The sequence below is a fragment of the Candoia aspera genome, chromosome 2 (genome assembly GCF_035149785.1).
Source record: "Candoia aspera isolate rCanAsp1 chromosome 2, rCanAsp1.hap2, whole genome shotgun sequence".
In the NCBI taxonomy this organism is placed as follows: domain Eukaryota; kingdom Metazoa; phylum Chordata; class Lepidosauria; order Squamata; family Boidae; genus Candoia; species Candoia aspera.
Window position 1 is genome coordinate 124,845,358 of NC_086154.1, and position 25,007 is coordinate 124,870,364.

At 43.2% G+C, this 25,007-nt stretch overlaps 1 protein-coding gene across 5 annotated transcripts in view; it reads right to left on the minus strand.

The window, feature by feature from the left end:
• The window catches only part of DGKA (diacylglycerol kinase alpha), an 82,330-nt gene that overhangs the window by 22,515 nt on the left and 34,808 nt on the right, over window positions 1-25,007 (minus strand). For 2 of the 5 annotated variants that reach the window (XM_063293519.1, XM_063293518.1), the window contains exons 2-9: window positions 10,373-10,468; window positions 9,594-9,670; window positions 7,115-7,244; window positions 6,814-6,894; window positions 6,024-6,073; window positions 4,966-5,040; window positions 3,880-3,999; window positions 2,548-2,665 (exon numbers count right to left, since the gene is read on the minus strand). In XM_063293519.1, coding sequence (XP_063149589.1) covers window positions 2,548-2,665; window positions 3,880-3,999; window positions 4,966-5,040; window positions 6,024-6,073; window positions 6,814-6,894; window positions 7,115-7,244; window positions 9,594-9,670; window positions 10,373-10,442 — 721 coding nt within the window. In that variant the 5' untranslated portion in view covers window positions 10,443-10,468. Of the gene's footprint in view, window positions 1-2,019; window positions 2,437-2,547; window positions 2,666-3,879; window positions 4,000-4,965; window positions 5,041-6,023; window positions 6,074-6,813; window positions 6,895-7,114; window positions 7,245-9,593; window positions 9,671-10,372; window positions 10,469-10,575; window positions 10,995-25,007 lie in introns of those variants that run through there. The other 3 variants (XM_063293517.1, XM_063293520.1, XM_063293521.1) reach the window with 3 other exon arrangements.

A 25,007-nucleotide genomic window follows, 5' to 3' on the forward strand; every position in this document is an offset into this window, starting at 1 on the left:
TCCGCTGGATAATGGAAAAAGCCAGGGAGTTTCAGAAAAACATCTATTTCTGTTTTATTGACTATTCTAAAGCCTTTGACTGTGTGGACCATAACAAATTGTGGCAAGTTCTTAGTGGTATGGGGATACCAAGTCATCTTGTCTGCCTCCTGAAGAACCTGTATAATGACCAAGTAGCAACAGTAAGAGCAGACCACGGAACAACGGACTGGTTTAAGATTGGGAAAGGAGTACGGCAGGGCTGTATACTCTCACCCTACCTATTCAACTTGTACGCAGAACACATCATGTGACATGCTGGACTTGAGGAATCCAAGGCTGGGGTTAAAATCCCTGGAAGAAACATGAAGAATCTCAGATATGCAGATGATACCACTTTGATGGCTGAAAGCGAAGAGGAACTGAGGAGCCTTATGATGAAGGTAAAAGAAGAAAGTGCAAAAGCTGGCTTGCAGCTACACCTCAAAAAAACCAAGATTATGGCAACCAGCTTGATTGGTAACTGGCAAATAGAGGGAGAAAATGTAGAAGCAGTGAAAGACTTTGTATTTCTAGGTGCGAAGATTACTGCAGATGCTGACTGCAGTCAGGAAATCAGAAGACGCTTAATCCTTGGGAGAAGAGCAATGACAAATCTCGATCAAATAGTTAAGAGCAGAGACATCACACTGACAACAAAGGTCCGCATAGTTAAAGCAATGGTGTTCCCCGTAGTAACATATGGCTGCGAGAGCTGGACCATAAGGAAGGCTGAGAGAAGGAAGATCGATGCTTTGGAACTGTGGCGTTGGAGGAAAATTCTGAGAGTGCCTTGGACTGCAAGAAGATCCAACCAGTCCATCCTCCAGGAAATCAAGCCAGACTGCTCACTTGAGGGAATGATATTCAAGGCAAAACTGAAATACTTTGGCCACATAATGAGAAGACAGGACACCCTGGAGAAGATGCTGATGCTAGGGAGGGTGGAGGGCAAAAGGAAGAGGGGCCAACCAAGGGCAAGATGAAGGATGATATTCTAGAGGTGACGGACTCGTCCCTGGGGGAGCTGGGGGTGTTGACGACCGACAGGAAGCTCTGGTGTGGGCTGGTCCATGAAGTCACGAAGCGTCGGAAGCGACTGAACGAATAAACAACAACAACAATTTCAGCCATAAGAGAAACCTCTAAAAGCCTCATCCTCCATTATAGTAGTGCTGGCCATGCTGCACCGAAGCTCTTAAAGTTCCCTTCCATTTTTTTGTTAGGCTTTGCCCAGGAACTATTTGAATTATTACAGAAACTTGGAAATCTAGTTTGGCAAAAGTCCATGCCTGTGCTAGATTATTCACCAAACATTTTCTCCACTATAATCCCCACTTCTGAAAAATTGTAATTGAGTAAAAATAAACAACTCCTTTATCTTTTTGGGGGGTTAGGTACAATCCTAAATTTAGGATTATTTCAGTTGTGCCTAATATATAGTATCTGATCCAATAAGAGAAACCCTTGAACAACACTACTCTTCTTCGCAATAAAGTTACTAGATCTGATTTTAGGTTACAGAATTCTGGATTTGGACTAGGACTAACACATGGCACAAGTCATACAATCCATGGCACTGCTTCTTTGGCAGATAGTTGGTGATTTGAAATGTATGTATACATCACTCCCTATACAGGTAGGAGAGTCTATTGTGGGAAGAGGGGTCCTTTTTGGTTCTTATCACAGCTTTCAAGTGCCAGTGCAATGTAGCCCTGCCCCATACCATTCTAGTAACACTGGAAATCTCAGGATCTGCAGGAGACCTTTATCACATCACTCCTTTCCATGTCACTGTTGCCTCCCAGAAAGGGGCAAGTGACATTAGAAGGGGAAGGACCTTTATTGTAGCAATGGCCACTGTGCAACTGAAGTCACACTGGGAGGGGCCTTTGGACATGGCATTTGTCCATACCTCCTTAGCAGAACTAGATGACAGGAAACACAGGAAGCTTTGTGCTTTTCTCGCCATTCTTTCTGGTCACGTCTAAGACAACTTACCCAAACCTGGTGCAATTCCCCAACCAGCAGGGCCACCTAGGGAGACTACACCAGGGTGGTATGTTGAACAATATGATGCCATCCTACTGTATGATAGATGTTAGCCAGAAGAGGGGTGAAAGAGCCACAGAACCACAGCAATTCTCAAGGAAGGACCAAGCTTTGTGACACAGTGCCTGCCTTGCACACAGGAGGTTCCAGTTTCTCTCGGCGTCTCCAGAGAGGCCTGGGAAAGACTCCTGTCAGACCAAGTTCAGTCTGATACCCTGGAGAGCCACTGCCAGCCAGGACTGACAAAACTAGGCTAGATGGATCAATGGAGTGACTTGGAACATCGCAGCTTCTCATTTGATCTCCTAGGGGAAGCAGTGGCTGGAGGAAACCCTCCCTCCTGCTTCCACCATCAGAATAGTCTCAAGCCCCTTGAAGTGCTGGAAGCCTGAGCCACCAGGAAGAGGAGGAGGAGGAAGGACCGTGGAGCCAAACCCCCTCTCCCCACACAACCCCAGGACAGAGCGACTCACTCACAAGTACAGCGCAGCCCCTGCTTGCGTAGCCCCAAGAGCAGCGTCTCACACACATTGCAGTAAACGGGACGGTTAAAGTGCTTCAGGCGCCACAGGTGCTGCCCATCGTCTTTCATCGTCTGAGGCAACGGAGAAAGTCAGCAATTAAGGAAGAGGTTGGTGGGGCGGCTGGTTTGGGAGCCAAAGGGACGGGGAGGTATCGAGGCTCCCTGAGGGGGAACAGAAGGTCGGAGGGGAGGCAGGATTGGGGATAAAAGTTGGTTTTTTTCCTGAGCACAAAAATAGTATTACTTTTGGAATATGCATGGGACAGTTGTACCTAAATGCCCATTGTATTCACGCTTCCCAGAAAAGACATTTCTGTTCATTCCTCCTCAAACAGCAATTAGATTGCTGTGGAGAAAAATGCAACCAAGTTCACTATGTGGCCACACAGCTGTGCCCTAGGGGCAAGCAACGACCCTTTTTAACCTCGCACCTACCATGGAACACACTTGTCCAGGCCACTTTATTTTCCTGCCGCGTCTTGTCATGCCTTCACCTTGTTCTTAGCCCAAGAGTGAGGTGGCCTTAAGTCCTCCTTAGCTGTTTGAGTAGTGACTTCCCCCTTAAGCCAACCCACATCCAAAGCTGCTCTGATGCAAACATGTAAAATTGGTTACTTTCACCATTCGTTATGTCAGAGGTGAAATCAGGTGCTTAGCTGCAGGTTCTGTGGCCATTTCAGGATGATGCTGGCCTTTTCCTCCAGGCCCCAGTCAGCCTTACATGCCATCGTTCTGCTGCAGTCCCCAATGGACCCAGAGCTGGCAGCAGAAGTGCAAACGGTGCTAGACTACTGACTCAACCCTCCTCTAAGTGCTTTAACTCCATGGCCGCTACCAGTTTAGGGCAAGGCTAAAATGCAGAAGAGTGGCATGCCAGAACAGCCCCTCCCCGCCAGGAGCATGGAGAAATAGGTAATTCCTTGTTTGTTGTCTATAGAAAAAGAGAAAAAAGGGGAGAAAAATCCTAAGTAAAAGTGCTGCTTATGACTCAGTTCTCTGTGATTCTGAACTGTTTTTTAAAACGTTTAACTTGATTCGCCCTGGGGTACAACAGAATGGGAGACAGGAGCAGGGTCACTGGAAGGCGCCTAGAGGCAAGAGACAGAGTCCTGCAGCCAGACCAGCATTCCTATTCTTGTGACCTTATGGGAAGAAGATGGATCAGGAAAGCCAAAGAAATCAACCAATTGCTTTCCTTATCACGTGTTGCACAAGGAAAATCAAAACACCACATTTGACAGTGAGTTGGAACCAAGGCAAAAAAGGCCTTTGTCCCCTGCACTTACCGCCTCCAGCCCAAGTAGCACCAGGAGGGGGACAGTGGTGGCACCACCGCGGAGCCATTCAGAGAGAGACACGGTCCCGCTGCTGTCGTAATCAATTTCACGCATCATCTCCTGCAGGATCTGGGGGGGGAAGGGAAGATCCAAAAAACGGAGCCTTAGGAGGGAACAATTTCAGTGCTTGTTCCATTTCGTTTGTCCCAAATTGGTGTGCCACCCTCATTTTAAGAGGAACATTTCAAGACAGCACATCATTCTTGTAAAAGGGGTACCCAATAGGCTACAATTAACTGCAGCATAAAGCAAGTACCACTTTTTCCTCATTCACAACACTGAATGGGCTCCTCATTCCCAGGACCTCATTGATGCAAATAGTTGAAAAAAGCTCCATTAATAAAGAGAAAAGAAACCCCAAGTTAAGATAATGCTGTACCTAAAATCAGGCATAGAGCTAATCACATTCCTCCAGAATTAGGACAACCTGTCCTTCAGTGTAAATAATTCGAAACAATAACACTTAATTATCTCTCATAACCATCCAGCATCCCCCATTCTTCTGCATACATAACTGAATGGCAACAACTAATGAGCAGAAATGTGGGACAAGAGCTTATACTCTCAGCCATTCTATCTCTTGCCAAAAACATACGAACAGACAAAAACAACAGCCCTCCTCAGAAGCCCAGAAAACTCAAAACCTCTCTCATCTCTTAACAGAAGAGAAGCAGGAAAGGAAGACATCATTCTATTAGGTAAGTCCCATTAACCAAATACTGATTCTACATACAGATGTCACATCCTGCTCTATCTCACTTAGCTCTAGGTTCCTTCCCTTCCAACTGACTCCTCCTCTTTCCTCCTAAAGTTATACAATATGGACTCTTTCTCTTTTGGTGCTGTTGCAAAAATTATCCTTGATAGCAACCCCGGTTCCAGAGCCCCTGACACAGACACCTTCCTTCTGGAGCCAACAGAGCCCATCATGGTGATATACGCATGCATGCATGCATGCATGCATACATATATATATATATATATATGTAGATGGGGAAGGGATACAAGAAGCAATTGAAGGAATTCTGCACTTACTGGTTTAAGCTCAGTGACATCCCAGTCCAGATATTCAGCTACGCGCATCATCTGTGTGATGATGCGATCTACCTCCTAGAGAACAACACAGTTTAGGACCAGTATTAAAATGCGGTGGCTCATATGAAAGGGCCAACGTGCAAGCATTTGCCAGCCTGGCACCTCCAACCATGTTAGACTATGGTTCTCAGAATTCCTAACAAGAGATGTCCATGATGTGGTAGCCCAATGCATCAAGGGGAACAGTTTTGTTGAAGACTGACCTAGAGAGGTAAGTTTAGAGCTCAGATTAAAAGCAGGTTCCCTCAGCTCTTATCAGAGAGCAGAGAGGAGTCAGACAGAAGCAGTATGTCCTAGCCTGCTGAAAATGAGCTATTTTTGTTTTCCAGGAGATGCAATGATGGGGCAAAGTGTCACCTGCTGATTTCCTTCCTGCCATGCAGCTGTTTAATTAGAAGGGAACAAATTTCTTCTCCCAAAGCTTCCACAGGATGTGGTCTCCAGAGTACCTTCAAAAGTTTTACCAAAATATCATTTATAATATGAAAGGGGAATCCTCATTCCTAAAACTTCTAAGAATTATTTTAACTCCATTTAATTAACTTGATTTAACAGTGATTACATTTATACTTACATTAAATCAAACCAAATTTAATTTTTGTTGTGGGCTCACCACAGCCCTTGGAGCAAGTTCACTGCACACTGCTCAGAAGCCATGTGCGGTCCTTGAACCAAAAAAAAAATGGTACCTTTTGGTGCTAAACAAACAGGAACCAACAAGAATCAGACTGATACATACTAGCAGGTGGATTAGCAATTGTAGCCGAATGCTTTGTCCGCAGCATGACTTTGGAAAGATTTGTACGAAAAGATTTGGCATCAAAATATCTTGGGCCTATTCTAGCACAAAAAGCTGAGCACTGTGTTTTGTGTGTGTGTGGGTGTGTGTGGGTGGTGTGGATAAACTAGTTCTTCTGCCAAAGGCAGAAGCAAAAGGAATAGGGAGATGGGATCCGGTACCAAAAGTTTATAATCTTCCATGGCCTCATGCTACTTACTGAATTGTCAAGAAGACCATTTCCATCTTTGTCATAAAGCTTGAAGGTGACTGTGGGAGACAAAAAGGAAATCAGGAATGGAAGCTTCTAGATGAGGGATCACCAAATACATGCAACTCTGCCTATCAAGCATATTATTAAAGCAGGCTTCTTCCGTTGGAGAGCAAGATCAATTTCTTTCGCACACACCCTGCACAAATTCCCCAACATTTTAAAAGGTCAGTTTCCAGAAAAGGTTTCAAAGGACTTCTACAAATTTAGAACATCAGAGGCATTCTTGTGTTGTTACCCCTCTGAATATCAAGCCAGTTAAAATTCTTCCATAGGAAAGTAAGTAAAAATTAATCAAAATTATACGTACTTATGATAATATATTTGGGAGGTGACTCTTGGGATGTTGAAGTGATATTTATGAGTGTGTGGGAAGGAAGGAAGGAAGGAAGGAAGGAAGGAAGGAAGGAAGGAAGGAAGGGAGGGAGGGAGGGAGACAGGAAGGAAGGAAGGAAGGAAGGAAGGAAGGAAGGAAGGAAGGAAGGAAGGAAGGAAGGAAGGAAGGAAGGAAGGGAGGCAGGCAGGCAGGCAGGCAGGCAGGGAGGCAGGCAGGCAGGCAGGCAGGCAGGCAGGCGATATCTTAATGACACTAAGTTGATTCTCTGTCCTGAAGAACTGCCAAGACCAGATTTCCCCTGTCAAAATGTGCCTCTCCTCCCCACTCATCCACCAAAAACCAAGCTCTAAACCAAGATCTTTGGCTGCTACTCCTGCTCTCTTGATCCTTTGCAGTACTCACATTCCAATTTGTCTTCGGGCCTCCCACCTTCTAGCAGGGAGAAGTAACAAGAGACGTCATTGACGCAAACAAAACCACTGGCTGAAAAGCAGAGAGTACACTGGGTTAAGATGTGCCAGTAATCCTTCATCCTAGGAACTGCTAGGTATTCCAGCTGCTAAACCCAACCCTCATCAAAGAGATCCTTAACAAAGAGAGAGATTGGACAAGGAGGGGACAGAAATGATGCAAACCCACCGCCTTCCCCAAACCCTCAGAGGAAAGACCATATTCTATGGGAGGCAGTTTCCAGATGGCATACCTGGCTCTTTTGTGGCTTGTCCTGCTGTAGTCTGGAAAGACATGAAGAGATGACAGCAAAGTTCATCTGAGATCTCCTCAGCTTCCAGGTAAGATTTCAGGAAGAGCTTGAAGCCTTCAAAGTCTATTAACTGAGAACAGCATTATTAGAGGAATAAGGCGAAGCAAAAGCAAAGAATGCGAGGAATCACAGCTACTGACATGCTCTATTGATTGTGCCAAAAGTGGAGCTTTGAGTCAGATAATAACGTGTCACTTCAGTGCTAGATATATTATTGTATGCAGGGAATGGTAAAAAAATTCTCTTCCTTTTTCATTTTAATGGGAAGGGAGGTAGATGTTCCACACCGCTTGGCTGCTCCTGGTACTAATGGAATTGTGATTAATGGACCCAGGAAGGAATCATCACACAGGAAGAGGAGTTCAAACGAGAAGAACATGTGGCGTGATGTGGGTAGGGGGGAGGCAGGTTTAGGATAAGCCATAGTGGAGCTGTAGAATCTCAGAATATAGGAAGGGGGGCTAAAGTCAGTTTTATAATATAAGCCAACTTAAATGTTCTCTTTGAACAGAAAGATGGAATATAAGTAGACTAAAATAAATCAGTAAAATTAGCAAAAGGGATTGTGGGACAAAAACTCATATTTGAGATTTTGGTTAAAAAGCTAGTTCATTGCAGACTAGAAGATGATACTGCAATAATCACAGAGCCTGGAGGGAGGTCATGAGAGGCGGACACATAACTGAGTTTTACACTTCTGAATGTGTTCAGTTTAGATGAAGGAGTGGGAGAATATCAGATCTGAGAGTAACATAAAAGTTAGAAGATTCACAACACCTCAGAAGGCAGAAATAAATCCTCAGATAACTGACAGAATGGAAAGCAAAAAACAAAGGCCAAGTTCTTCATAGGTTGGTGGGTGGGTAGGGGAAATAGTAGAAAACAGGGATGAATAGTAGAAAAAAAAGAAATTTAGTTAATGAAACAAAAGAAGAGCCAGGAGCACAACCAAGCTGCTGTAGTAGTGGTAATGATAATAATACTTCAGACTGTACTTGAAGTTATGCTTTCAGTTCTAAGCAAGAAACATTTTGAGAAGGACATAGACTGGAGCTAGACAACGCAGTACTTTCCAAACATTTTGGCCTACAACAACTTCCTGCTATTGGTCATGCAGACTAGAGCTGAGTCCAAAACATTTGAAGGTCACCATGTTGCCTACCACTGATACAGACACAGTGAAACTGGTTCAGAGGATGGCAACAAAGACATTTGGGAGTACAGGAAATAAGTCTTATGAAGAAATAGGAAAGGAAATGGGTATTTGTAGCCTGTAGCCTTGAGGAGGCTGTAGCCTTAAAGAGAAGACCAAGAGGGGATATGAGAGTCCCTCAGGTAGTTTTGGAAAGAGTTATCACACAAGACTGGGCAAAGGGTTGTTCTCTGCCTCTCCTGGGAGTAGAACTAGATCTAGATTACAAAATGGTAAGTGTTATCTAAACATTAGGAGAAACCTTTTAATCGTATGAAAGTTTGACAACCGAACCAATTACTTGGGGAGGGGGCTTCTCTCTGCTGGAAGTCTTCAATCAGAATCTGATTGATATCTTCTAGCTCCAGCACTGGATTTCCTGTCCTGAACTGGGTATTGGACTACAATGCCTACAAAGCCCTCCCTATAATTCTATGGCTCTGTTTGTATAGCACAGCTGACCCAGCTGGTATCTCACTTTCATATGCCAGCAGCACACCATCTGGAATAGCTGGATCAGACAGCAGCCATGTTCTTAGTCCCCACCCCACCCCCTGCAACTGCTACAAAGAAGGCTGACTGCAGTCACTTCCCTCACCATTCCTACATTTTTTTTTATTTTCCTCCAGGAGGGAGATAGGCATGAGCAATACAGGGATCGTGCTACCCTGGATAGGCTTCAGAGAGCCACATACTGTACTACCCCACTTGTTTCTGCTCCTTTTTCTCATGCGCAACCCCAGTGTGACCAAAGAGTGGCTGAAACCAAAACAGCTACACAGATGAACCATCTTCCTAAATGCAGCTCCATTTTCATGGGGCCTCTCTAGGACATTATCGTGATCATAGACACTGGGAAGGACCATTAATCTTTACAAAGTATCGTTATGACATAGCGGAGTGAGTTGATGGAGAAGTGATTTAATTGCAAACAAGATCAGGTCTCTTTGGAGCTAAAACTAACCCACTCTGGGTCAAACAGCTGGGTTTCAGAGTTTATATGACACTTTTACTGTCCCCCATGACATCCCATGATGCAGTTAAGCACAATGGAAACACAGGTTCTATGTGTGAAACACAGAAGATGCCCAAAGTGGTACATAGCTTTTGGAAATACATCATATTGATTTGCAAGGTCACCTTGCCTGTAAACACTTAAGGCAAATATACAACCTAGCAATGGAAAAGATGAAGATGTTTGGGAGGGAGGAAGAGGAGGATACTCACATCCCCTTGCAGATGCTGGGACAATGTACCCTCCCCATAGAATTCCTTCAGCACATCCTGCACTTTCTTGCTGCTATCTGTGGAGCAAAGAAAAGTGAAGACTGACAAGGGGGAAAAAACACTGTAGGAATCCTGATGCAGTACATGCCATAACCAGGAGATGTGTCAGGCAGAACACATGAATTGGCCAAGAATCAGAACTCTGTGAATTCTGTCCTAAGTTTCAACGTGGTCTAAATATCAGAAGGCTGCAGTGAGATGTCCAATCCAGCTGGCACAATTTCAGAACTTTCTGAATGTGGGGCATTAAAACGTTGGGCATCTAACTTTGTAGGATGGCCCAAGAATTTTAATTCAAGATAAGCCAAAGCCTAAAGATTATCTTGCCCAGCAGATTCCTCACAAACTAGACTGTCCCTTCCTGTGGATACTCAACTGTGATTTCAGCATACCACGTGAGATATCAAGCCAATACTACGAAGTTTGGGAGGGTGGGGGGGTGGTAGAGTGGAGGGAGGGAGGGAACAGATGGACATGGGGTAGCACAAAAGAATTATCCTATGAGCCTTGCGTGGACCGGCACAGAAATGGCTTCTCCTCCTTTCTCAAGGCTGAAGTAAACCAGGTTCAAGTTCTAAGGAGTTGGCATGGCCTCTGATCTTAGAGAGGGAGTTCTAGCTCTAATGGTCCTGGCCTGCCCATGGGGACTGCTTGCCTCTATTCCTATCAAGGGGTGGGGGGCAGCCTAGTGGCATAAGGGGAGAAGGAAAAGGACTCACAGTCAATATACTTCTGCAGCTGGGTGAACTCCTCCGGGCTGAGGGTGGCCCACTCCTTGCCGTCAGACATGATGCTGCTCTTGCTGCACTTTATGCCTGCAAGTAGAAGAGTCAGGAGATGTCATTAGACAGCAGGGGATGGAGATGAAATGGGCAGAGAAGGTGCTCTGGGCACAATCTCTTCCCCTCTCTAGTCTCCTCACATTCTCTGGACTGATCCGCTGAGCTGGCACATTCTTCCCTGGCACCGTTGGTTTCCAGAGCAGCAACCGGGAATTCTGCCACAGCACATGCAGCCACTGGAGAGGCAAGATCCCAGCTGCACAGGCTCAGAGAGAGAGACATACCACTGGTAGATTTAACTCCTGAAGGAACACAGATTTCCAAAGGACTTTGCTCCTGATGCAGGGGGAATCCCGACTGAAGCCGAGCAGAAGCTGAGCAAAACGGGGCATCACCAAAAGGAGAAAACATGTTGCACAGCGGCTTTTTAATCTGGACAAGCTCACGCATTCAGTCTGTTAAAGGGACAGTCCCCGATTACCTGCGTAAGTGGGTGAGCAGCTGGCGGAGCCGTTGCTGCACCTCTTGCCCCAGGGCAAGCCCATTTCCAGAGACCCCTGCAGGGTTAGGAGAGATGGAAAGATCCAGAGGAAAGGCAATAGATGAACAACAAGATCATCCAAGTAGGAGATTGAAGGAAAAGCCGTTTGTGGGGGAAAATCAATTTAGCAATTTATACCATTCTGCTGCAGATGGTGCCAAACTTGATCCCATTAAAATTTAATGGAGATTTTGAGTGGTATTGGAAGAAATGCCATACATTTTACACAGATAATAATCCTGGCAGTGAGTACAAGGGAGGTGTGCAGGAAGCTGGAGGGGGGGCACTTTTGGGCAGCTCACTTAAAGAAGAAAAGTTCTGGAACCTGAGATTATATCATAATCTGGAATCCCCAATCTGGTACCCACAGACACCAGTGAGCCTGCAAAATTCTCACTTCCCCACCCTAAGTATCCTGCTCATCCTGGTCTTTTAAAATTGTTTTAATTTTAATTGTTATTGATTGGTTAACTTGGGAGGTCAGTATGCTACAAAAGAAAGAAAACAGCCTCCAGTGCCATCTTTATTATCAAGAATGTCTCAGGACCTTGCCTAAACACATTAAAACCGTTAGCCTTCCCTGAATTCCTTATCAGTGGGTTCCACAGATGCATCTCAAGGTGAGGGTTAATGTGTGTGCCTCTCTCTGTGTGTGTACATATTTTACACACGTACACATGATCTACAATAAGATGAGGAAGGAAGGAACCAGAAACAAAAACTATTAATCCCATCCCATATCATCTACAGAAGGCCTGGGTGAAGAGATCAGTCTGAGATGTCATAGGTGAAGCCAATTCAGTGGCCTGCTAGAACCACTGAAATGGAGCCGAGCTTATAACACAGCTGAGAAGCTGACACAGAAAAAGAAAATTATCTCAGATAGCTTCAATGAGCATGTCAGAGAAACACAGGTTATTGTTCTTACACATTCAGCCCTCCCAAGCATAAAGAATTACATGCTTAGACAGAGTAAATTAAGAAGTGAAAAGAATCTTACTGACTTTATTCTTTGTTGTTCTGTTACATCCATCTTGGTGGAAAAGATGAAGTTCCTTTGTTCTTCTTTTCTTTCTAAATACTTAGTTTTGCCCTAAACCCTCAGCCCTATTTTGCTGCCAAGGGCTGTGTGGAAGAAAGGGGCAGAATCCTTCATCAAGGCCCGAGCACATGGCCCTGATGAATGGAGAACAGAGCAGCATGCTTGCTTCTCCCTGGGTGGAAGATGGAGGAAGAGAGAAAGAGGAAATGGGAGTGGAAACAAACAGCTTCCTCAGAGTTGCATTGTGGGACAACTCAATTTACATGCTAATTCACACGCTAATGAGAATCTGGTACCCACAGACACCAGTGAGCCTGCAAAATTCTCACTTCCCCACCCTAAGTATCCTGCTCATCCTGGTCTTTTAAAATTGTTTTAATTTTAATTGTTATTGATTGGTTAACTTGGGAGGTCAGTATGCTACAAAAGAAAGAAAACAGCCTCCAGTGCCATCTTTATTAACAAGAATGTCTCAGGACCTTGCCTAAACACATTAAAACCGTTAGCCTTCCCTGAATTCCTTATCAGTGGGTTCCACAGATGCATCTCAAGGTGAGGGTTAATGTGTGTGCCTCTCTCTTCCAGCAATAGGCTGCCATGAATTTCAGGGGAGAGAGCTTCCCAAAGTGTAGGTGCCAGCACAAGAAAAAGCCTATCTGCAAGCAATTCCAAGTCCAATCTCTAGATCTAGGCAGATGCAGTAAGGATCTCCCCAACAATTTCAGCAGTCAATAAGATCTTTAACAGTAAAGATGGAGATGGCTTATCAAGTGTCCTTCGATGCCATAAACAAAATCTTGAACTTGGCTCACCAGCTAATTGGTGGCCAGTGCAGCTGCTTCAGTACATACTTCAAGTGCCCTGCTCAGCAACCTGGCCAGTTTTCCCCAGCTCCAGCTTCCAGACCAAGCACAAGGGAAGCCCCAAACAGAGTACATTACAGTAATTGAAGTCTAAAGTGATCAAGGCATGAACATTGCAAGACTATCCAGGAAAGGTCACAGTTGATGTACAAGCTGAAGTTGGCAGTAGGCACTTCTGGACACAGAGTTTACTTAGGATTCCAGTAACAGCAGTGGGTCTAGGAACAGCCACAGGGCTCTTTAGACATTCAGATTCAAAGAGGGAAAGATGTTTTGGAACACCCATGGGTAGCATCAGCCCAGGGTCCAGAAGCACAGTCACCATACTGCTCTCTGAGGCTGCCCTGGAAAGTAGAAGCAAAGCGTGGACACAGACATGAGCCCACAGCTTATGAAGACAGTCCAGAAAGAGACTGTGTCAACAGTATTGACAGGTATAACATCAAACAAAATCAAAGGAGTCACACTCCCTTTGCCTTTTTTTCACAATTATCAGGCTGATAATTTTCCAAAACGGAGCCAGACCCCAGACTGAAAAAGATCAAGATAGCTGTTTATACTCAAGAACACTGGCAACTGTGTAGAAGCAACTTACCCAAACAAGCAATATTTACAATAAGGCAGTATTTGTTCAAATCCTCTGAATCTACAGAGACCTTCTTCAAGACTGGACAGAGCACTGTCTCTTTTAAAGCTGGAGGTACCGCTTCCTCACAAAGGAATGGATTCACCACTTTCTGGATCCACCTAGAGAACCTCCCTCAACTAGCATGAATAAGTCAAGATCAGCAGGAGTTAAAGGAGCATGTCATAGGCCAGAGAACTAAAACCATCTTGTCTATGACCTGAGGCTTCATAAAACGGAAAGTGATCCCACACAATTAGACCAAGTGGTATATTGCACATTGTGACCTGTATTAAAAGCGTCCTTTAAGTTGGCATAAAAGTGCTTCACAATCTGTCACACCAATTCTTTGAGAGCTGCAACATTGGGCTTTCTAGAGCAGATGACAATAACTCCTTGGCCACCCTATAGAATCTTACTGGACAGCTAGCTGAGGATGCAAGGGAGGCTACAAAGTAAGCCTTCTCTGCAGTCCTCAGTGCCATGCAGTAGGCACTGAAGTAATATCCAGTTGGCTTCAATGTGAATTATTCATTCAATCTTTTTTTAGATTTTTTTTATCCCGCCTTTATTATTTTTATAAATAACTCAAGTCAGGGAACATACCTAATGCTCCTTCCTTCTCCTATTTTCCCCACAACAACAACCCTGTGAGGGGAGTTGGGCTGAGAGAGAGTGACTGGCCCAAGGTCACCCAGCCAGCTTTCATGCCTAAGGCAGGCCTAGAACTCTCAATCTCCTGGTTTCTACCCTGGAGCCTTAACCACTAGACCACACTGGCTCTCATACCACTTATACCACTCATGCTCAAGCTGCCTCCTGGCCTGCTTCATTCCCCTGGAGCTCTCTCCAGGGTAACCAGGAGAAGCCCAGGTCCCACAGCCCTGAAGCTGATACTTAGTAGGGGTTGTTTCAGTGGCCTATTCTGTTTCCCTATTCCATAGGTCAATAACAGCTTCAACAAAATCACCTATTGTAGCTTCTGGACAATTCCCTGCAGTGCTCAAGAGTCCATCAGATTCCATACATCTTGGGAGGCTTACCATCCTAATTAACCACACCCACACAGGACCTGGTCTTCATTCCTCCACAGTTTCCCCAAAGTGCTGAGTGCCATTAGTGCCAGAGCTTTTTCTTTTTTCCGCTTTCCAGTCACTGTAACCTTTTCCAGCTGTCTTTCCTATGAGCCAAATTAGTCCTTTCCTATGAACCAAATTAGTCCTTTTTAAGTTATTTCCTGCTCTGCCATGCCCTTTATAAATTTTAAGAAACTGTTTGGGCCATTTCACTTATGTAGTTAGAAAAAAAGGGAAATAAATGAAACATGCTATATTCCAAGACCATCAACAATTATGCTACTTTAACTATGCAAATTAAAGAACTCCATTCAAATTTGTGGTAGTAATAATAAGCAGTAATAAATACACCATCTATGACTTAGTAGATAGGGTCCCGGAAGAACTCTGGACAGAAGTTGGCAGCATTGTTCAGGAGGCGGCAACAAAATACATCCCAAAGAAAGAGAAAACCAAGAAGGCAAAATGGCTGTCTGCTGAGACACTAGAAGTAGCCCAAGAAAGAAGGAAAGCAAAAGGCAACAGTGATAGGGGGAGATATGCCCAATTAAATGCAAAATTCCAGAGGTTAGCCAGAAGAGATAAGGAATTATTTTTAAACAAGCAATGTGCGGAAGTGGAAGAAGACAATAGAATAGGAAGGACAAGAGACCTCTTCCAGAAAATTAGAAACATTGGAGGTAAATTCCAGGCAAAAATGGGTATGATCAAAAACAAAGATGGCAAGGACCTAACAGAAGAAGAAGAGATCAAGAAAAGGTGGCAAGAATATACGGAAGACCTGTATAGGAAGGATAACAATATCGGGGATAGCTTTGACGGTGTGGTCGGTGAGCTAGAGCCAGACATCCTGAAGAGTGAGGTTGAGTGGGCCTTAAGAAGCATTGCTAATAACAAGGCAACAGGAGACGATGGCATCCCAGCTGAACTGTTCAAAATCTTACAAGATGATGCTGTCAAGGTAATGCATGCTATATGCCAGCAAATTTGGAAAACACAAGAATGGCCATCAGACTGGAAAAAATCAACTTATATCCCCATACCAAAAAAGGGAAACACTAAAGAATGTTCAAACTATCGAACAGTGGCACTCATTTCACATGCCAGTAAGGTAATGCTCAAGATCCTGCAAGGTAGACTTCAGCAGTTCATGGAGCGAGAATTGCCAGATGTACAAGCTGGGTTTAGAAAAGGCAGAGGAACTAGAGACCAAATTGCCAATATCCGCTGGATAATGGAAAAAGCCAGGGAGTTTCAGAAAAACATCTATTTCTGTTTTATTGACTATTCTAAAGCCTTTGACTGTGTGGACCATAACAAATTGTGGCAAGTTCTTAGTGGTATGGGGATACCAAGTCATCTTGTATGCCTCCTGAAGAATCTGTATAATGACCAAGTAGCAACAGTAAGAACAGACCACGGAACAACAGACTGGTTTAAGATTGGGAAAGGAGTACGGCAGGGCTGTATACTCTCACCCTACCTATTCAACTTGTATGCAGAACACATCATGCGACAAGCTGGCCTTGAGGAATCCAAGGCTGGAGTTAAAATCTCTGGAAGAAACATTAACAATCTCAGATATGCAGATGATACCACCTTGATGGCTGAAAGTGAAGAGGAACTGAGGAGCCTTATGATGAAGGTGAAAGAAGAAAGTGCAAAAGCTGGTTTGCAGCTAAACCTCAAAAAAACCAAGATTATGGCAACCAGCTTGATTGATAACTGGCAAATAGAGGGAGAAAATGTAGAAGCAGTGAAAGACTTTGTATTCCTAGGTGCAAAGATTACTGCAGATGCTGACTGCAGTCAGGAAATCAGAAGACGCTTAATCCTTGGAAGAAGAGCAATGACAAATCTCGATCAAATAGTTAAGAGCAGAGACATCACACTGACAACAAAGGCCCGCATAGTTAAAGCAATGGTGTTCCCTGTAGTAACATATGGCTGCGAGAGCTGGACCATAAGGAAGGCTGAGAGAAGGAAGATTGATGCTTTTGAACTGTGGTGTTGGAGGAAAATTCTGAGAGTGCCTTGGACTGCAAGAAGATCCAACCAGTCCATCCTCCAGGAAATCAAGCCAGACTGCTCACTTGAGGGAATGATATTAAAGGCAAAACTGAAATACTTTGGCCACATAATGAGAAGACAGGACACCCTGGAGAAGATGCTGATGGTAGGGAGAGTGGAAGGCAAAAGGAAGAGGGGCCGACCAAGGGCAAGATGGATGGATGATATTCTAGAGGTGACGGACTCGTCCCTGGGGGAGCTGGGGGTGTTGATGACCGACAGGAAGCTCTGGCGTGGGCTGGTCCATGAAGTCACGAAGAGTCGGAAGCGACTAAACGAATAAACAACAACAACAAACTTGCCTATGCTATCTTGTAACTGATTGGGGGGGGGTAGTCCAGTAGCAGATATATGAAAAAATCCCTGTGGCAGATATCCTGCAAATGTACACTGATTGGCAGAGACCAAGCCTTTTTTCCTTGCATCCATCTAGAGCAGGCTTTCTCAACCAGGGTTCCGTGGACCCCTCAGGTTCCACAAGAGTACACTAGGGGTTCCCTGGGAGATCATGATTTATTTAAAAAAATATTTTAAATTTGGGCAACTTCACATTAAAGAGGTAAGTTTCATTCTTTATTTTTAGTTTAAGAACACTGTTAATGAACATATACAGCCCTACATGTGAAACAAATACAATAATTTTGTAACTTCAGGCCTATACTTGAGTCTGAATGTGCAGGGGTTCCCCGAGGCCTGAACAATATTTCAATATTTGACTCCAGGGTCAAAAGGTTGAGAAAGGCTGATCTAGAGATTGCTAAGGACTCTTCCTTGTATACCTATGCACACAGCAAGTCCCATATCCCTGAGCTGTAACATTTCCACAAATATATAAAAGAAGGATTTCTGGGGTCCAAGGTAAGAAGGAACAGGAGGGACCTAGAATGAACCCTCAAAGTTGTGAGTCAAAGTTATAGCTACAATATGCCATGCCTCAGTTTCCCTACGTCCCTCCCCCCCAAAAGAGTCTGCACCTTCTTGGGTCAGATTTTTCCATTTCACTCCCAGGTTTGATCCAGCTGCTATTTATCATCATTCAGGCAGGAACCTCCCAGAAGTATCATCAATTCATGCTCTGACACATCCTGGTCTTATTTTGCAGAGCTAAAAAGGAACACCAAGCGCTCCACATTCTCCACTGGGTGTGCAGAAGAGGGCCCTGTGCTCAGACCCATTAGTGCTAATAGGACTAATTGCAATTAGCAGCATTTAACAGAATGGAAAAGGAAGGGCCCTCTCCAGTCCTAACAGCCATTTTATTGCCCACACGGATTTCCCCCATCCCTTTTAACCCTAGCGCTGCAGGTGTGCACGCTCTCGCTGTTAATTTTTTCACAGTTTTCCTCATTCTCTCCCACATTCCCCTTCCTTTGTCATCTTTTTAGCCACACTTGGTATTCATCAATACCGGGGGGGGGGGGGGGGGGAGGAAAGGAAAGGAAAGGAAAGGAAAGGAAAGGAAAGGAAAAACAAAACAAAACCACCCTAACCCACACTGGGCCTGCCAACTTTAGCACCAATTTGCAGCCCTTCATTACCTCTCTGCCCCCCTTTTCCAAAAAGGTGAAATACTTAAGGCAGATGTTCAGATTAAATTTCCTTCATGGGAAAGAGCACAGAAGATCTATGGTATTGTTATAAAACCCTCCTTCCCAAATAGACTGGGTAGCTAGCACAGAAAGCCCAACCAATACGGGCTCCAAAAGGCAACAACTGGGGTACTCCTTTTCTAGCCTCAGTGCTAAGCAGCAGCCACATCTTTTATTTTTAGAAACTCTAGGCATATCACACAGATTGTAACAATGCCATACATCAAGAAATTACCACCTAATCTTTAAGTATGTTAATTTGCTGAGAAGAATAGATGGGATAGTTTGTTTGTTTATTAGATTTATATTACCGCCCCTCTCCCCCAATGGGGGACTCTGGGTGGTTTACAATAAAAAAAAGTTCCCCTCTAGTCCCAGAGAATTAAGCAAACAAACAAAACGATGCTTCCAGATGGAACTCTGATAGTGCAACAGTTCTGCCTCAACCCAGAATCTTTATAAAGGGTCAAGGCAACAATTCTTCCATCCATGTCCCTCTCATGAATGAATTCTTTATTACGGCTAAAGGCCACTTAAAACAGCCTACAAGCCCAAAGAAATGGATGATCAGTTTTGATCATGAATGCTTGCAATTTGTAGCCGCCCTACAAGTGCCGCTGCACCCAATTTTGCTACCTGATAGGTCAGTGTTTCTCAACCTCAGCAACTTTAAGAGGCATGAACTTCAACTCCCAGAATTCCCCAGCCAGCAAGAGCTGAAGTCCATACCACTTAAAGTCGCTGAGGTTGAGAAACCCTGTGATAGTAGTAGCAAACTGCCTGACCTCAAGTGAAAGAGTGAATAGAAATTCAGCCCGGTAGCCTGGAAAGTTTGCTATGGCGGGGGGCGGTGACAACAGTCGGTTCACTGTTTTGATCCATATAAAATTGGCAGTATAGCTGGATAACCCCAGAACCTCAAGGACAGGGCTCGTTTTACAAAATTGGCCTTTCAGCAGAGCAGATGGAAGGATATTATTAAGTGTGACTTGGGAAAATTTTTACGATGGTTAAGGAACTCTGAGGTATTTTTCTAGCTACAGACTCAAGATTGAGAACCTACTATGTATAGGGCAATCTCTCACGTTTTCCATCACTTTTCTCCCCTCACCCTTTTTTTCAGAAAGAAAGAAAGAACATTTTCCAGGTGGGCAGGGGAAGCTACATACAGCATCATTATATCTGCAAGTGTATGTATAGAAGCGCACACACACACACACTCAAAATTAGCCATTCTAAATCAACACCATCCCCAATTGTTTTTTTTTCCTGAACATATTCTTTAACATATGGAGCGTATGTAGATACTGATCCCATTTTTTGCATCATAAATACTGCTTTAAAAAAAAAGTCTTGACTGGCAAAACAGAGTTCTGAGCATTTGAGGGCACAAGAGAGATTAGGATGTGCGATTTGCCAGGCGGCAGCATCCGGCACCAGGCAGTGGTGGCAATTTCCCCAGCACAGCCAAGTTCCATCACCTGCAGCCTTGGTCACGTTTCTGGAGGCTGGTCTGCATTTTAGGAGGGGGGGAAATGACGGTGCACGACAGACACAAGCAATTCATTTCCCCACCCACCCAGCCGCTCTACGCCAGTTCTAAGTATTCCCGTGTGTCTTGTTGCATCCTGCCAATTCTTTCTGCTCTTTGACAAAAAAGGAAATAAAGCAGAACATAAAAATATTTTTTTTAAAGAAACGTCAAGCTAGTCAACATATGGCCTGTCAATTAGGGTAAACATACATATCAGTGATCTTGCTTGTTTCGTGAATCTTAAGAGTTTAGGCGCTGTCCTTGAAGAATTAAGACTTTGGAGCTCGAATTGGCAAAAGTTGCAAAAGGGGCTGACCACCAGGACTGAAAAGAAATAAATCTCAGGGCACAAAGGCTTGGCTTAGGAGTTTCAATGTTTAGCATTTCAGTAATGCCGAAATAATTTCTTTCACAGGCTTCAGTCCTGTTCTCTTCCCAACTGTAACCTGCTTGTCAGGACCAAAATGTAAATAAATCCATAAATTACACCCAATAGTTTGTGGGCTCCAACAAAGGAAATGTTTCCCTAGCAACCAGAATAACATTGCCCAAGGTTATTGAAGCCACTAAATAACAGTAGTTCTGTTGCTGGAAACAAGAGCGTGGTTCTCACTGCTAAAACACAGTACAGCCCCATGCAGGGCAACCAGTGCATTCTGGGAGCAGAACTAAGTGGCTATAATCAGCCATAATTTCATACTTTTTAAGGGCAGAGAGATCCATTGAGATAATTGAGTTAGAAATGTTCCTCTTAAGCTACAGAACTCCCTTTGGTCTCTGTGAGTGCTAAACTATAAAGCCATGCCAATACCGAATCCTTCAAACACTTAATCCCATGAATCTGAGGCCCCATTCTTGCATGTAGCTAGCAAAGCTACCAAGATGGGCTAATACCATTTCATAAACACATGTATAAACACATCCCTTAGACAAAGAGAAGGAGCAAACACAGGACAGTGTTGGGGCTACAAGACAGTAGGATAAAGCATCTAATCTGTGAACTGGGCAGGCTCCAGGAGGGGGGAATTGTATGAATAGCAATCCCAAGGACCTAATACAGTAAATAGCAGATCAAAGCATTGTGATCCCACCTGGTAGTACATCAAGAAAGTCAATAACCACGCAGAGTTCCTCAGCTCATAAATGCTCTGAGACTGAAAACATTCAGAACCTAAGAAAAGTCCTGGTGAATTGGACCAAAGGCTTGCCTCACCCAATGTCTTCTTCTCAAAAGGGCCAGCCAGATATCTATGGGAAATCCATAAGAAGAACAGATGTTGGGAACAAGTTCCCATTTGGCAATTGTGCTATACTGCTGCGTATTTTAATTTTTGTATTTATGATGGAAATTTGTTTTTAATTTAAGATTGTTCACCGCCCAGAGTCACTTACTGAGATGGGCAGCCAATCAAATCAAATCAAATCAAATCAAATCAAATCAAATCAAATCAAATCATAAAATTGGTATTGACAATCAATAAAATTGGTACTGAAAGATATTGTTACTGGATGCAGCTTTGACCTCTGAGCCTGAACCAGAATTTGTGTGGTGCCTTTTAAAGCTATCCAATTTAGCAGCTATCATTACCAATGCAAAGGAAACAACATATCTGAACTATGCACTATGACAGGCAGGAATAGGAATCCTTCAGTCAGTGGGCTTAATCTGACCCAAGATATCTTGAATGGCACCTGCCACAGCCACTTGTCACCTGTGGTTCACCATCTTTTACTTCTCTGTGCCTTTCCAACAGGAAAAATGTAGGGCTTCAGAAGCAGAGCTTCACCTGCAGGTGGTCCAGCTGGAGCACAAACAACGTCCTCTTTTACTGGCCAAAGCTGACTAAAATCAGTATCTGTGTGTGTTAGAACTGGAGCATTTGCAAGCATAACTCATCCCACACAATTAAAGGGATAAGACTTTGAAGGAGGGGCTTCCTCTCCCCTCAGTCTCACTGGTTATATCCTCCAACTCACCACAATCTTTGGTCAGGCAATCTAAGGAAATACTTCCTTTTATTTGTCCTGAATTTCCCATTTAGCTTATCGTATGATTCCAGGTTCTAGAGTTATAAAAACATTTATTCATTGCTTTTCTAAGATAAAATGCACCAGATGTAACTTTTTCTTATAGAACAGATATTCTAGATCCTGAGTCATGTTGGTTGCCTTTTGGGGTGTATTTTATCCAGTTCCATAATGTTGTCTTCAGGTTTTGTGACCTGAATGCAGCACTCCGAATATGATAAGACTATAAAGTTGTATAAAAATATTATGATATTTACTGTGCTAACAGCCAGGAACCACACTGAGACAAGAATAGGTCTCTAGTGTTTTATTACTGCTACATGACAGAAAATCCTAACAAACTGAAGAAGCGTGGGAAAAACCCAGACATATAAACCCCAAAGGCTAAGGCGGGCCCGATCTGTGTCTCTTTGAATGGCTACCTAATTCCTCAGTACTACGCATGCGCTTTACAGCCTGGATGGGAGCCCCCTGCTCGCCATCCTTACTCATGACATTTACTGTGTGATTTTCTTTTCTGGATGATTCCAAATATAGAATTGGTATTTTTCACAACCTAATGGATTGATGTTTTCATCAAAGTAACCATGATAATTCCAAGGTGCTTTTTCCAGAGCCAATCAACACAAGCACTTTACCTTGACACTGTAATACATTCATTCACAAGGTATTGCATACATTTCCCAACCCAACTCATCCAGCAATTTTTTACCCCAACCACTTTTATAATGATTCCTTAAGCAATTGTCTCTTCTATGCTAGGAAAAATGAATTTCAGTCTTGTGGTATTATAGCTCTTACTAATGGAGATGGCTTCAACAGCTTCATAACTGTTTGCTAGGAGCACAGCTGAAGCAGATGTGCCTTCTTTGAATGTTACAGAACAGCTGGATACTGCTAAGAGGGAGGAAAATTCAAGGAGAAAAAAAATATCCTTCCATCTACTGTATTATGATGGGGACAACAAAGGATTATTTTCAGAAGGAAGAATTCATAGAAAGGTACAGTATGTGTTGGACCACCCTCACGCTTTATGTCTTGTTACCACTGTTAGCCTTTGTTTTTCAGATCCTTCCCTGAAAATATCAGTTCAAGCAACACATGCATCTGAAGTAATACAAAACCCCAGCCATTTTTGTTTCGGCTCAGAAGCTAAGCAGGGTCTGGGCCTGGTTAGTACTGGTGGGAGCCTGCCATAGAATACTAGAGTGATACGCTACTCTGGAAAGTTGAAAAACATCTCAAAAGAGGAACCTGACAACCACTTCTGTACAATTGCCAAGAAAACTACACATACGTGACATTATAGCCACCAGAAATCAAGCTCAGCTTGAGAGAATCTTCATCTTTACTTGCAAAACATTTCAGAACAGAACAAATTTTATTATGGTCAGTGATTAGTGCAAAAGAAAAGGAAAAAAACATCAAAATATTCATGTACGTATAAGTAAAATGGGTAAATTTAAGATGGCATAACTGATTATAAACTTAAAAGCTATACAACCTGTTGATTTAGTTAATTTTAGTTTATTAAACCTACAAAACTTGTTACCTATAAAATGTATCTACTTTATTTGCTACTTTGCAATCCTTGGCTGGATGCACAGGAGAATAAGTAAGAAAAAAATAGAGGAAGTAAATAATTTTATGGCATACAATATTGAAGTGGGATAAAACATAGAATTTTGCCTTGTAAAGCCTGATGTTTTTAATCTGTAAGGCACTTGTAAAGCCACACAAAAGCGTAGAATCTTGCAACTTGTGCCCAAATATTAGGGTTGTACCCTTCAGCAACAGGTGAAGGTAAAATTTTGTGGACCACCCTTTTAATAAGTGGAGTTATCCTTGGTTGCCTGGTTTACTTATAGACAGCTGGGAAGAATTGATTCTCTTTCCCTCTTTCCACATTGGCAGAGTTTTTCTATTCATGAAATCTTTTTATATCTACCCTCCAAGACTACAGAGGGGAAAGTATTAAGGAGCGCCCATGAAAAGGCCCATCTATGTTTGTAAAAAATAAGATTTTGGAAATAATTGGCCAGGCCACCATTAGTACCATCCACCCAATGAGCAATAGAAATGTGGGGCTTGGGCCAGCTCCTTCTGGTGTTCCAAATCACTATCCTTTCTTTACCCATTCTCATGGTATCCTCATATCCTGGTTGTCTTAGGTATAGAGGTGAGAAGCCAGAGGTAATGAGCTTTTTGTTTGCAAACTAATTGCGAGTTGTCTTTATCCATTAACAACAATGGAAATGATCCACTGGGGTTTAAAGTATTTCTGATCCAAGTTTTATTTATTTTTATTTTTATTTATTTATTTATTTTTATTTTTATTTATTTTCTATCCTGCCTTTATTATTTGTTAGTATTCTGGACCAGGCCTGAGTTTCAATGTTGGCAAGCCTGCTTCCAGCCTCAGGATTACGTAAGACATACATCTGGGGGCACCTATTGTGGCCTAAAGAAAGCTGATTGAATCTGTTCATAGGTTTTAAAATATAGATCCAACTGTATTGGATACATCATTTGTGCTAATCATTTGGCCTGAGATAGCTTAATCGCTGCCAGAGCAAATTTCCCTGTTGTCTATAAAATCTTAGAATGACTGTGGCACTCCTCTGTGCCTCCAAAGCAGCATGCATAATTTGAGCCTTTAATTTCCTACTGCTTTGGAAAATAACTGCTAGATACTTACACTGACTAACTTTCATGGTTATTAATTGTCCATTTATGCCTTCTTTTGCTGTTAGAAAGCACTACATCTTTTTTTCATAACTTATGATAAAATGTTCACTTTTGCATGGGGATGCCAAAGTTTTCATTTCTTGTTTCATGCCAATTTGTATGAAAGTATTATTGTATCATCTGCATATGAAAGAATTGGGGAATTCTTCTTTCTGCTAATTTTGGGGCATGAATACCCACAGAGGTTTTACTAGTGAGTTTATGTATCTCTTAAAAAGAAGTGGAGCTAATATACAACCTTGCTTTACCCCCCACCCCCAAAAGTCTTAATATGGCTAGAAAGGTCCCCTGGTGACTACACCTTATTTGTAAACCCATCTTCACATATGACATATATCAGAAGTGGGAGGTGCTTATCAATCAAGGAGTTACTTAAAATTACCCATAGCTTGCTTCTTCAAATCAGATCAAATGCCGCTCAAAAATCAACAAGCTCAGTATGAAATTTAGAAGAAG